Source organism: Petaurus breviceps, unplaced genomic scaffold (assembly GCF_028583685.1).
Source record: "Petaurus breviceps papuanus isolate PSGF00001 unplaced genomic scaffold, PetGlider_PUasm1.0 90681, whole genome shotgun sequence".
Classification (NCBI taxonomy): Eukaryota; Metazoa; Chordata; class Mammalia; order Diprotodontia; family Petauridae; genus Petaurus; species Petaurus breviceps.
The window spans coordinates 4,999,503-5,012,891 of record NW_027187307.1 but is presented as its reverse complement, the minus strand read 5'-3'; the positions used below and the strand labels follow the sequence as shown (position 1 = coordinate 5,012,891).

General features: G+C 44.5%; 1 protein-coding gene across 3 annotated transcripts in view; it reads left to right on the top strand.

Annotated features, from left to right (window-relative positions):
* CENPI (centromere protein I) overlaps positions 1–13,389 on the top strand; it is a 54,045-nt gene that overhangs the window by 23,937 nt on the left and 16,719 nt on the right. For all 3 annotated transcript variants that reach the window (XM_069065261.1, XM_069065260.1, XM_069065259.1), the window contains 7 exons: positions 6,933–6,981; positions 7,288–7,334; positions 9,700–9,789; positions 10,140–10,274; positions 10,506–10,682; positions 10,777–10,897; positions 11,169–11,260. In XM_069065261.1, coding sequence (XP_068921362.1) covers positions 6,933–6,981; positions 7,288–7,334; positions 9,700–9,789; positions 10,140–10,274; positions 10,506–10,682; positions 10,777–10,897; positions 11,169–11,260 — 711 coding nt within the window. The remainder of the gene's footprint in view (positions 1–6,932; positions 6,982–7,287; positions 7,335–9,699; positions 9,790–10,139; positions 10,275–10,505; positions 10,683–10,776; positions 10,898–11,168; positions 11,261–13,389) is intronic.

Below are 13,389 nucleotides of genomic sequence, written 5' to 3'. Positions count from 1 at the left end.
GGAGTCTAGACTTTGTTTTAAGAGGATTCAGTAAAGGGGATGCAGGTCCTACTGTAAACACAAATGACACCTGCTTCTTTTCTTTTTCAAGCAGAACACACATCAGACTGTCACATCCCCAAAGATAGCTCTCCTGGCCCTCCCGGAGTCTTCTCTTCTCTAGGATAAACATCTCCATTTCTTGCCAACAATCCTTCAGTGTCCTGAAAGCCATTCTGTCAGTGTCCTCTGGCTTATCACCATCCTTCCAAAACTCTGGGGATGTTCTGGTCAGTATAGAGGACAACAGAGCTGGCACTTGGAGTTCTGCTGGATTAGCTATCCTGTCACCCTATTGGTGCACATTGAATTTGCAGCCCATTAAAAGTCCAGCCAGGGGCAGCTAGGTGGTGCAGCGAGTAGAATGCCAGCTCCGGAGACAGGAGGACCTGAGTTCGGATCCGGCCTCAGACACTTAACATACATACAACACACACACACACACACACACACACACACATACACACCCACCCCTAGCCATGTGACCATGGGCAAGTTACTTAACCCCAATTGCCCTCCAAAAAGCAAAAAAAGAAAGTCTAGCCAGATTTTGTCCCCTCCAATGTCATGGCTACTTATGGTTACTGCCCTGAACTTGGTATTGTCGATTTTTAAGCCCAAGTATAGGATACTCTACTATTCAGTTTTCTGTCATTACACTGTTGACATCTTGTTGATTACTGATTGCTGAGTGTTGTCTTCATATCTCATAAGCAGGCCCTTATTTCTCTGTATCCCAAAGTGTCATTTCTTTCATATGGTAGTGGTTAGAGCTGCCTTCTCAGTGTCGGGTCAGACTGAGATTGTCAAAGAGTGGGAGCTCTTACATATGGAGCTCCTACATTCAGGGTGCCCATGGCCATGCTCCAGCTTGTAGGATAACAAACTTCCTTAAAGAGCGGGTTTATGTCAGCCCCACACAGCTACATACAGAGCACCCTCCTACCATATCCATAAAAAGAGGGAGAAGAGAGACACTGATGTCTTGGGATCTGGTGCTAGACAGCTCTGGAAAGGATACTGTTGCTATGAGATTTATGGTTCCTGGGGAGACTTCCAGACCAAGGGGTCCTCAAAGGAGACCCCCCCACCCACCCCAGCCCACCCCCACATGCACCATGGAGGAGTTTAGGATAGGGAACCTTGAACTGACCTCTTATATAATTAAATGTGGTTACCTACTTTACCCTCTACCATTCCAATCATCCAGCTTTTTCTGCTTTTTGGCTGGCCTTATTCTTTGTAGTCATTTAAAATGGATTTCAAATTAATGGAACCAAATTGTACCCACTTAAGAGTTATTTGTGAACATAGGCTAGGATGGGATAGAAAATTACCTCTAATGCTTTTTCCTCATCATTTACTAGGACAGTTATTAGGGGTTTTTTTTTTTAAACAAGTGCTCATGTACCAATTCTCAGAAAATTATTCTCTTTAATATCTCATATGTCTCCATTTACACAGAGAAAGTGTCCTGCCTACTCACATCCTGCCCTGCCAGCAGACATTGTCTAGCGATGTCTCCTGCTGTGTTTCAGATCCAGGCTTCTCATGTACTAGGTTGGGCCTGGGCTGCCTGGGAGTCTTATGTTGATGGGCCCCAGGACCCCTGGGTGCTCTGACCCTATCTCCCTCCACCAGTGCAGATCATAGCTCCTCTGGAAATCTAGTTAGCCTTTGAGAATTGTTGAGACCAAAAAATTGAGCATTGGCTGACCTGGTGAAAACTTTCTCTATACTTAACCAGTCTGGACTTCAGATAGTAGTCTGACTTATAGTCCTCACTAAGCCCCTTCTTCAAGCCTTTCCCATCTGGTAGGCCTGCCATAGGTGTGCTTCACTGGCAGAGGCCTTAAGAACCCAGGGTTGCTTTTATACCACCGAAGCTCTGTAGGACTTTCATAAGAGAAACATGTGAGGCTTGGCTGCCAACAAAAATAGTAAAGGCGGGGGGAGATCATGAGTGGGGACATTGAGTTTGCAGTGCCTGGCCCTTTCCCCCTTGGAATCCTCCCTCTTTGGTGCTTTGATTATTGATTATTGATGTGTTACTTTCTGGCCTTTCATGCCTGACTTTTGCTTTGAGCTGAGGTCATGTAACTCAGAATTAAAGTCCAAACATGCCCCTTATAGGTAAAAGTATTCATGAAATGGTGTTGGCCTTTTCTAGGAATCTGAGGTGAGTGACAGGTTTTTTTACTCCTGGATGTACAGCTTGACATGAAAACCTTAAGGGGTTCTTCTCAGTTGGTCTGCACTTACTTGGGCTGCTTGGGTGGGGTGGATGGGCACTTTAAAAAAACTTATTCTGAATTGATTTAACAGGAAAATTAGTTTCAGATAAAATTGAAGTTCATAGGATGCCTGTTCTCCCTGCCTCTTTCTCCATGTTTTTGTCTATGCTTCATCTCAGGCACTGCTATTATGGAACAGTGAGTTTACTCCTCCTTTCCTCTCCAGTGTAGCCCTCTCTTCTTCTTTCCTTCTAAGAACGTTAAAAAAAACAACACTCCTGTGTTCTCTGCCTTATTTTTAAAAATTTAATTACATTTTAATTTCTTTTTTTTATTTTGGAAAACTTTTTATTGTAGGTGGAATGGGACACAGCTGGATACAGTAAATTAGATGATTCCAGTTTTGTTGGCAACATCTGAAGCATCATAGTCTGGAGCAAGGCAGACATAGGCCTTGTTCTCTCCATCGGGCCGGATCAGTGTGTTGACCTTGGCCACGTCGATGTCACACAGCTTCTTTACAGCCTGTTTGATCTGATGCTTGTTTGTTTCACCGAGGGGCACTTTTCCGAGGGTATTTGGGCTGCCTTCAAATCTCTGTCTTGGGTCGCCGGAAGGTGGGGGATGTTCGGATGTTCTTCTTTTTGTGACTATGGGCACCCTTCAGCACCGCTTTCTTGGTCTTCAAAGCCTTGGACTTGGCTTCTATCTTGGGGGGGACAATGGCTTCCTTCTTCACCTTCGGCACCATCTTGGGGAAAAGGGCTTAATTTCTTTTTCAATTAACAAAAATTTATTTTTTTCTGCCTCCTTTTCAGCTACCTTTTATATGTTATCTTCCTCCACTAGAATGTAAGCTCCTTGAAGATAGGGACTTTTGTTTTGCTTATATTTAGATTCCCAGCACTTAACCCAGAGCCTGGCATGGAGCAAATGTTTAATAAATACTCTTGCTCTCTACGTCTCTCTTATATAAGTTGTACTCTTTTCCATTTCAGAGTATCTTCTCTGTTCTGGCCTTTTCATAAGAAATTCTTGGACGTCTTAAAGGTTTATTTTCCACCTACAGTATTATTCTATATTATATAGTCTTATACTTAGTTTGGCTACATAGGTTATTGGTTGCAAATCTTTATCCTTTGCCTTTTGGAATTTCATATTCCAGAATTTCTTTTTTATGGGAGCAACTTCGAAGTCTTGTGGTATCCTGATTGTTACTCCTTGGTGCTTGAATTCTTCCTTTTTGGCCACTTAAAGCATTTGTTCTTTGACCTGAAATTTCTTTTTCTTTTTACTTTTCCCTTTGATTCTGAGAGATCCAGGCCATTTTCTTTTCTAATTTTTTCAAATGTGGAGTTTATGTGGTGTGGTGTGTGTGTGTGTGTATGTGTGTGTGTGTGTGTTGTGTGTTGGCCATGATTTTTTCAGGTAGTCTGATGATTCTTAGATTATCTCTTCTTGACTTATTTTCACTTTGCCGAGTCCTGCCCTGCTTCTTCCTTACCCCGAAACCCCCCATGTTTTTAATAATATGTACCCTACAATTTCTTTTGTTCATTCTTTTGATTTTGACATTTTTTTACTCATATATTTGTTTTCTCTTTGACTTTTTTTCCTTTTCAGTTCTAAAGTAATAATTCTCCTAGTCATTTTTTTTTCCCCTCATTAGCTGTTCCATTTTGTATCTTTTGTTTCATTTCTTACAGGTACTATTGTAATCCTTATGGTCAGGATATTCTTTTCACTGACTCTCTACCTGGAATTATTGTAAAGTTCTTACTCTCTTCTTGTGGGCATATCCCTTTGGTTTCTCTCAGTCCAAGTGATTTGTTCATTGTGTTTGGTGATTTCTTCTGTTTACTCATATCTCCAGCCTCAGTTTCTGGATTAGAAGTTGGTGCTTGAGTCTAACTAAAACTCCCTTGTTCAAGGATGGTGATCCTGAGTTCAGAGGCCCTGCCACACCATGTGCAGGGATGGTCTGGCCTCATCTCCTGCTGTGGTTCAGGCAGAATTGTTTGACATGAAAATCTTAAGGGCTTCTTTTCAGCTTGTTTGTAATTGGTCATGAGCTTCATGGGCTAGTCCACCACTTTTTTTTTTTTTTAACAATGCTTTTTTTATCCCCCTGGAAAATCAGTTGCACTTAATTTGGATTGCAGTCCAACTTTTCAGTGTTTCAGCTGCGATAGTTAACAGTTCCACACTTGGACAAATATTTAGTTCCTAAATTTGTATCCTGTTAGGAAAGGCATTTCAGTCCTTCACAGATGAGATTCTGAGAGACTGTTTGGCAGTTTTCCTCAAAGCCCTGCACATATATTTCTAAGTGAGAGCTTAATTATATACTTTCACTCACGTCAGAAGTACATAATGGGTAGAAGCTGTTTAGGAAGTGGCAAGCTTTCACAGAAAGAATTATTATATTTGTATAAAATTTGTTTGGCTTGGTTAAAAATGAACAGTTATTAAGGAGACACAAGTATTGAAACATGTGTAAATTCAGGCCATTTTAAATGATGTCTAAAGTTTCGGAATTGATTTACAAGTTCAGAGGTTGCAGCAAACAAAAAATAAGTAGTCGCTAGTTCATTTGTTGATTAAGCATTAATCAAAGTCTGCTGCATGCTAGGCACTATGCTAGGTCCTGAGGATACAAAGAAGAGGCCCTTCCCTCAGGAAGCTTACATTCTAATTGAGGGAACAAGCTACAGATACAGGTTAGCCTTGGAGAGGAAGGTGTTGGGTGGGAGGGGAGGGGAGGGAAGGAGCAGAGCAGGACCAGGCAAAGTTTCATTCCAAAAGTTGGAAATGAGGAGAGGGAGTTTTGCAGATATGGGAGAATGCCAGGAGATGGAGTATTGTGTGTGAATGAATGCAAGGAGGCCACAAAGGAAGAAAGCAAGTAAGCATTTATTAATCACCCACTACGTATGTTCCAGACACTGTGCTAAGTGCTATACAAACGTTCTTTCATTTGATCCTCACAATAGTCCTGTGATATACAGCCTAATATCCCCATTTTACAATTGAGGAAACTGGGACAAAGGTGTTAAGTGACTTATTCCTGATCACATCATCTAAAATGTAGAGTTCTTGTGGAGAAGTAATGTGGAAGAAGGCTGGAAAAGTAAGGTGAAGCCAGGTTATAAAGACTCTCCATGCTAAAAAGGAGTTTTTTGTTGATCCTTGATGCAAAAGGAAGCCTCTTTGAAGAGGGTTGTAACATGGCAGCTGTGGGGAGGCTGGATTGGAGAGAGGAGAGCCCTTAGGCATGAAGGCTAATGAGAGGTCCTTCAGCAGCTCAGGTGAGAGGTGATAAGGACCAAGGGTGGGGGGGCTGTGTGAGAGGAAAGTAGGGGTTGCATGTGAGAGATGTGGTAGAGGTACAAATGATAAGCTGTAACAGCAGATGGGATACATGGATGACACTGTGGTCGAGAGCCTTGGTGTCTGGGAGGCAGGATGGTAGTGTTGTCCACAACCACAGGAGAAGGCGTAGGGAGAAGACAGGAGAAGTTTGAGATGCCTGTGGGACAGCCACTTAACATCATCCAGTAGGCAGTTGGCATTGTGGGATCTGAGCTCAGGGGAGAGACTAGGGTGGGGTGTATGGGTACGGGAATCATCTGCACAGACGTGATTTGAGACCACGCAAGCTGAGGTAGTCATGTTACAGTATAGAGAGAGAAGAGGGCCCAGGGAGGCACCTCGGGGAATATCCACAGTCCGTGGCAGTAGGAAGAGAATTGGGAGAGAACAGTGCCATGGTAAGCCAAGGAGGAGAGAGCATCCAGGAAGGAGGGTGGTTAACAGTGTTAAATGCTGTGAGGAGATCCAAAAAGATTAGGACTGTGAAAAGGCCACCATACTTGGAGATTAAGTACTTGTTAGTGACTTTAGAGAATGCAGTCTCAGTTGAGTGATGATGTTGCTGTTAGAGGTTGAGAAGAGATCAAGAAGAAAAGGAGTTTGACAGAGAAGACAGGAGCTGTTGAAGGGATTTTAAGGTTGGGAGAGACCTGGGTGTGCTTGTAGGCTGAGCGGGAAGGTTAGGAAGCATCTGCTGGAGAAGATGGGATAGAAGGGGCCCAGGGGCCAGGCTCAGGGCCTGACCTTGGAGAGAAAGCTTCCCTGGTCCTCAGGGTAGCAGATAGTAGTGAGATGTGGAGAAGAGGGACCTCCTGGGGAATGGCCTAGATTTTCTTAGTCAAGTATGAGGCAAGGTCCTAGGAGGAGGCTTGATAGAAGAGGTTTATAAATTCTGTAATGGTTGTGTTGCTCAGCTTCTGTTGTGCAGAATCCCAGTCTAGTCGTTTGTTATTGCTGTGCTCATTTCTTGTTCCCCACTGCCCATTTGTGGCCTCTAGGCAGTCCTCATCATGTGAGCATTGCAATTGAGGTGGAATAAGATCATCACTAGAGTGGTGGAGATTGGGGTCTTCTTTTTGCCCATTGGATTGTATGGTGGCTTATGATGCAGCCCTGGGTTTGGCCATCTCCCATCCCTTGTCCTTGTGCTATGACTGCCAGTGGGAAACTTCATCCCCAAGCCTGCCCACACCCACTATGCCCCGCTCCCTTTTCCTGCGGGGAGTTTAAAAGCTCAGGTAGAAGGTGTGATTTCAATCACATTTCATTCTTGCTCTTTCTTCGCAGAGTTGTTACGTCTGTCACTTACTGTATCTGCTGACCAAGAGGGAGAACGGTGAGTCCTCTTATTCCCTGTGTTCCTTCTTTGCTGTTCATTCTGCAGACTTTGAGAATTGTGTGGCGCTAGTCGCCTTGCTTCATTTCCAGAGCTCCTGATGGCAGTTTCCCAGTGCTTTCCGGTCTGGGAGCAGGGTCTTGGGGGCATAACTGACCATTAGAGTCCTCTACCCATGGCCTGATTTGTAGGATGAGGTGGAGTGAACGGAGCCTCCTAGAACACTGGTTGAACGCTTGCTTATATTTTGATTTTATTCTTATCCCACAATGCCTGACACTGTTTTGCTTGTTTTGCTTTTTCTAGTCAAACCCTTTCGTGTGAGGAAATTGCTTGAATACCAGGCCAAGGTGGTGAGTAGACTCAAGGCTGGCCAGTGAAACCCTAGGTAACGACGCAGGCAACCTTAGTGCTGATAGCATATTTTAACCAGTATTAAATGAGCAGGTTCCTGGGCTCCAGCTCTAGACAGTAAGTATCTCTGACCCATGTACTGCTAACTTCTTACTCCATTGAAAGTGCTTTAGCCCAAGAGACAATCCCATTTGCCCAGAAACATTTTGATTTGTTAATGACGGTTGCTGTGGGAGAGGGCGTAAGCGCAGCATGCGTGAGGACCAACAGCAAATATGGGGTGTCCCAAAAGCCTTCGTGTGATAACTTCAGAGACATGCCAGGCTCGGTGTTAGGTCCCCAGGAGACAGACAGAAGCAAAACACTCCCTGGGCTCAAGGAACTTGTATTCTCTTGGTCGGTCGGTTGTTGTCCTTTGTTCTCGAAGACGACAAAAATGACTTCACTCTAGAGTCAAGTCATGGTGTGCCCGACTGTGGCTGTCAGCCCAGCATGATCTGGGCATGCTCTTCTCCAGGTCGGGCACAGACAGTCCACGTGAAGATTGGGGGCAGATTTTCTAACTCTGCACATCTCGCGTTTCTTTTGAGCTACTGCAGTTCTGCTTTGCTCATGGGGAACAGCAGCTTCTCTGATGTGGGCACATTCTGATCGTGTGGCATGGGGGACCCTGGCACAGAAGTACACAGCATGGCTGCAACCTGTGTGCAGAGAAATACATACAGGGCGGTTTGAGGAGGAAGGCTTCAGGAAGCTGTTCTGTGACTTTTGAGCTGAGTCTTGAGGGAGGGGGCGGGGGGGGCGGACACCTGCTGTCTCATGCTGATGCTCATTAGTATCTGGTATTATACTTATGAGTACTGTGAGGTAGCTCGTCGCAGCAGTATTGTTCCCATTCCCAGATGGTGAAGCTGTACCTCAGGAAGGTGGTATGGCTGCTTCCAAGGCCCACAGCGTGGAAGTGTCCAGACCCAAGCAGGTGTCATGACCCCAAGGCCAGTGACACTGCCTCTCCCTGCCAGGGCTTACCGGCTTGTCCTGTACTATCAATATTGCCATTCCATTCAAGACACCGTCTCAAGACTTAACACTGTTTTCATTGAATAAGGATTTCACAACAAGATTTCAAAGTCCCAACTTCTGGTCCACGTATTTTAACCATATTCAGTTCAATAAAGTTGCTGACTATGTGAAAACAATTTCAATACGATATTTCAGAATAATTAGATATGCTAGCAATAGTAACTTATCATTCTAGAATTGTTATAGATTTAGTTAAAACAGTCTCCACTCAATGTAAACTACTTGGCTGGCACTTTGCCAGTGAATCTTTCTATCATTGTTATCCTGGGATGTGACTATTTCCCCCACCCTCTTCCCGCCTTTTGTTTCTCCTTTGGCATCTAAATTAGGAGTGGGGAAGCTGTCTTCCCTGAGTGGCACCAGTGAGATTATGGCAGAGAGTGTCTCAGACTGTCTTAGTGCACACGCACTGCTGCTGCACATTGGCACACTGACAGAATCACAGAGCCCTGCAGTTAGGAGCAGGACACCTAGGTCAGAGTCCACGTTTGACTACTTAGCAGCTCTGGGACTTGGAGCAAATCACCTGCTTTTCTGAGCCTCTGTGCCTTCCTCTGTGCCATGAAGAATCTTGCACAGCCCATCTCCCAGTTACCAGGAGGGGAGGTCTTTGTAAATTGGAAAGCACTTTATCAGTATACTTCTACCCTGGGCCCTCTTCATTTCTCCCTCCATCCTACTTCACTGGTGACCTCTTCAGCTCCCAGGGATCCAGTGAGGATTCACCAGCCCCGCTGTCCTGCCCTAACCTCCTGGCTGACCTCCAATCTGGCATCTCCAGCTGCCTTTCAGACTGCCTGAGCTGAACGTCTGGTAGACATCTTAAATGCCATATGTCCCAAACCAGATTGTCTTTCCCCCTAAGAGAGCAGGAACTGACTTTTTCCTCTTTGTATCCTCAGCCCTTAGCACCGTGCCTGCACATAGAAGGTACTTAATAAATGTGTATTGACTGGCTGATTGGTGGTAGTGACGGCTCCTAATTGCTGGGCCAAGGAGAATGGACAGAAAAAGGAGGCAGAGAAGGAGGAAATGATGCAGTGAAGAAGTGTGTGCCTCAGTGCCACAAGTTGCATGCTCTGGGCTTATCTGGGGGCTTCATCAAAACCTCCTGTTGGTCATTCTTTGCTTTCTTCTGTCACCTTCAGCTGGGTAGCAATGTTAGCACCTGCTTGACTGTGCCACCTCTGGGGTCATTTTATGACAGTTTGCTCTTCTTTCTGACCTCCTTTTGGGGTTCTCTCACTGGGCACTGAATTAAAAGGTCTGTTTGCATTGCAGGGGCCGCATCCTTATCTCCAGGCCTTGTTGTCATTGTATAAGTCCTTTTGTCCCAACTTGATTACCATTTCTTTGCCTCATAAAAGGAAGGTAAGGAATTAAGGGAATGCTCTGTGTCTGTACTGAGGTTGAGATCTGGGTTCTTTGGGTTCAAGAATGATCAAAATGTACTTTAATAGTATTGTAATTCTGTATATTTTAAAAAGTGTTTGCAGATTTACAATTTGTAAGATTCAGTTGAGAAGAGTCTTTGTTACTTGGTGGGGAAAATACATATGTTATAGAAAATAGGGTCAGGAAAAAATGCTCTTCAGTAGATTTCTGGGAGCTTAGGAAGTTTTATAATTATTGGATTTAATTGTGGGCAGAGTTTTAGGATCTGTGCTGCCCTGCCTCCCTGGTTTGTTGATCATAAACCTAATGGACTTCTTAATTTACAGATCTACTTTAAGACTACAGATAGCATCTGGCAGGCAGCTGTCTATATCGTGAAGCAAAGAAATCAGAAATCCCCATTACCGTCTGTGAAACTAACCCTTGGCATGTTGGATAACCATAAGCACTGTCAAAAAAAGGTGAGCATCTACAATCCAAGAGCTACAGAACTTTCTTTCTAAGCCAGTCTTAACCCAACCCTTCAGACAGTGACGCTTATTTCAATGGTTTCTCCAGTATTGTGCATCTGATATTTCATCAGTCACCTAAGAGACCATGAACTGAGCCACTTTTATCCTGGTCTTTGTGTTTAAAGTTTGGGGCTGATCAGACGCAGTGAAAGAATTATGAATTGTTGTCTTTCTGCTCAGAAATGGAATTCTGGCTGCATTATCCCAGTGCCCACCAGCAGCCACATCTGCACAGCAGAGCAGGATGAGAAAGGCAACTCAGCCAGCCTGGATGTGATACTTAGTGATCCGAAATCCTTTCCCTTAGAGCAGCTCCACACGTTCTCTCAGCTCTTGGAGAACATCCAGCACATTCAGGTGAGTGACTAGGCCCAACTGGCCCAGCACATTGGCTTGCCCCTTGTCTCTGGACCCCTCTCTGTTTAGAGACTTAACTGGACTTTCCTTGCAGCTTCCATCCCAGATGTGTGCAGTGCTCAATAGCCCTCCATTACTACACTATCTGAACTGTATTCAAGATGAGACTGTCTGGCTGCGGCTTTATTACTGGATGAGTAAAGCGTTAAAAGAAGGTAAGAAAGAAAAAACCTTGAGCCCTGCAAGAGAGGGAGGTAGGCAGGCCATGTTTCCCAGCTGGCTTTTCTTTCCCAGCGTCTGACCATCCTCTGGAGTTTCTACTCTAAAGAGAAGCCCTAAGCCTAGTGCTGGCTGAGCTGCACCAGGCAGGAGCCCACAGTGCTCAGTATGCCTGCCACCTTGGCCTTTTCATGTTGAGGCACTGACTGTTCACACTGGAGCTTTCCTTCTGTAACCAGCTGCCTCATTTGTGATCTCCTGCTCTAGGATGTCCTTGGTACAAGGTCAGTAATTACACATCTGAAGAAGAGTTCAGGAAGTTTCTGGACGTTATTATCAGCGCACAGTGTTTCTTACAGGTGAGAACTGACTTCTTTCTGGGGTCTTACAGTTTTTCTAGGTGTTCATTGTGACACCTTTTGAGTTCTGTGGGACCTTTTTCTACACAGTAAATGTGACATTCATGTGTGATTTATTACTATACAGTTTTCTTAAGGCAGATGACTGTGTTCTAGGCAAAAACCTGATGATGTGTCTGTATGCACTCATGTATAATGTATGTATGTATTTTCATTTCATATTTTCAAACACTTGGATTAAAATAATGATTAGTGCTGTGGGAATGAACACTAAAAATTCTCAGTGTGAGTAACACAGACTTGTTTGTCAGTAGAGAAATCATGTATGCCTTTAGCATTATTGCAGTACTTTCTCCTTTTAAAGCACTGTAATTTTTTAATAATCAAAAAGGAGCTATCTACTCAACCTAAAAAAAGATGTAATTTGTTGTAATTGCACCTGGACTGGGTCTAATTAGAAGATTTTTTTCAAACAATTGGCCTTTTATTACTATGCTCTGAAGTAGGGCTTTGGTGGAGTGGCTAGGTGGCACTGTGGTGAATAGAGTGCCAGGCTTGGAGTTGGGAAGACTCACCTTCCTGAGTTCAAATCCATCCTCAGACACTTACTGTCTGTGTGACCCTGAGCAAGTCACTTAACTTTGTTTGACTCATCTGTCAAATGAGCTGGAGAAGGACATGGCAAACAACTCCAGTATCTTTGCCAAGAAAACCCCAAATGGGGTCACGGAGAGTTGGCCGTGACTGAAAAGGACTAAACAACAAAAAGCATTTGGTAAGGGGATCAACCATTCAGTCAGCAAATGCTTAACTGGTTTTTTTAAGTGTTTTGGGGCCAAGTAGCATTGTGCCCTAGGACATGGAGATCTATTGAAGCCAGGAAGATGAAGGTGGGAGCCTGTCTCTGGCACATAGTGGCCATATGACCTTGGACAAGTCACTGAACTTCTCTACACTCCAGGCTTGGCATTACAGAGAAAGTGGGGATTTGCACTGGCAAGAGAGACTTTCTTCACCAGAGTGTTCTCTAGATCTAGGAAAGCCTAGTTATAGTTCTGATATTTTTCTTCCTGGGGCTTTGGGAACACAATAGGAAGAATGAAACAAGCCCTGCTCCATTCCTGGACAGCTGGGGATACCACAGTACGCTAGATCTGGAGTCAGGAAGACCTGAGTTCAAATCTGTCCTCAGATACTTGCTAGCTCTGTGACCTTGGACAAGTCACTTCACTGCTTTCTGCCTCAGTTTCCTCAGTTGTAAAATAGGAATCCTAAAACCATGTACCTCCCAGGGTGGTTGTGAGGACTGAACAAGATCATACTTGTAAAGTGCTTAGCCCAGTGCCTGGTATGTAGTGAGTACTATGGAAATGCTAACTCCCTTCCCTACCCTCAGGGAACTTCTGTTCTCTTGGAATGGGGAGCGACAATGGCCATATCCAAATAGGAATATAGAGCAAATCCAAGGTGGAGGGGCACCAGAAGCTGGGGTGTGATGACTGGTTGCAGACTAATGACTTAGCTACGAGCATCTGTTCTCAGCATGGAGGGCCCTGGGGAACATTTCATTTGCTGGTGAAGTTACTGTACAGGAACCTGAAAGTACTAAATTACATTTATTTTGAAAATGTTCTCCAATTGAGACTTTTTGCTAGAGGTGATCCAGACTGGCCTCTTCCCCTTCTGGTTGATTTGAGTTAGGGAAATATGATGTGCTATGGCTTTCTAGTCTTTCGCAGCAGCTTTGGGATTCCCCAGGGGCCACCCCCAAACAAAGCACATGGGCCAGTAGAGCTGAATGCAGGAGGATCACAAAATGTCAGAGCGGCAGGGGACCTTAGCAGCCTTCTGGTTGGAGCCATCCAGGAGAAGATGGTGGTGGTCCGCCAGGCTTCCTTTTCTGGGACTATGTAATTACAGGGCCAAGCTCACTACAAAGGCGAGGCAGGATTTCTTTGCTAAGAAAGTTTTCTCGTAAAGTTAACCATAAACAGAGACAAACATATCAAAGGAGGAGTCAGATCCTGAATTAAACTGTTAGCATTAAATAAATACAGCTAGACACATGAATGAAGCTGGCCTTCCTGGCCCCAGCCAAGTCCAAACTGCAATTCTGCCAACTTTGCCTT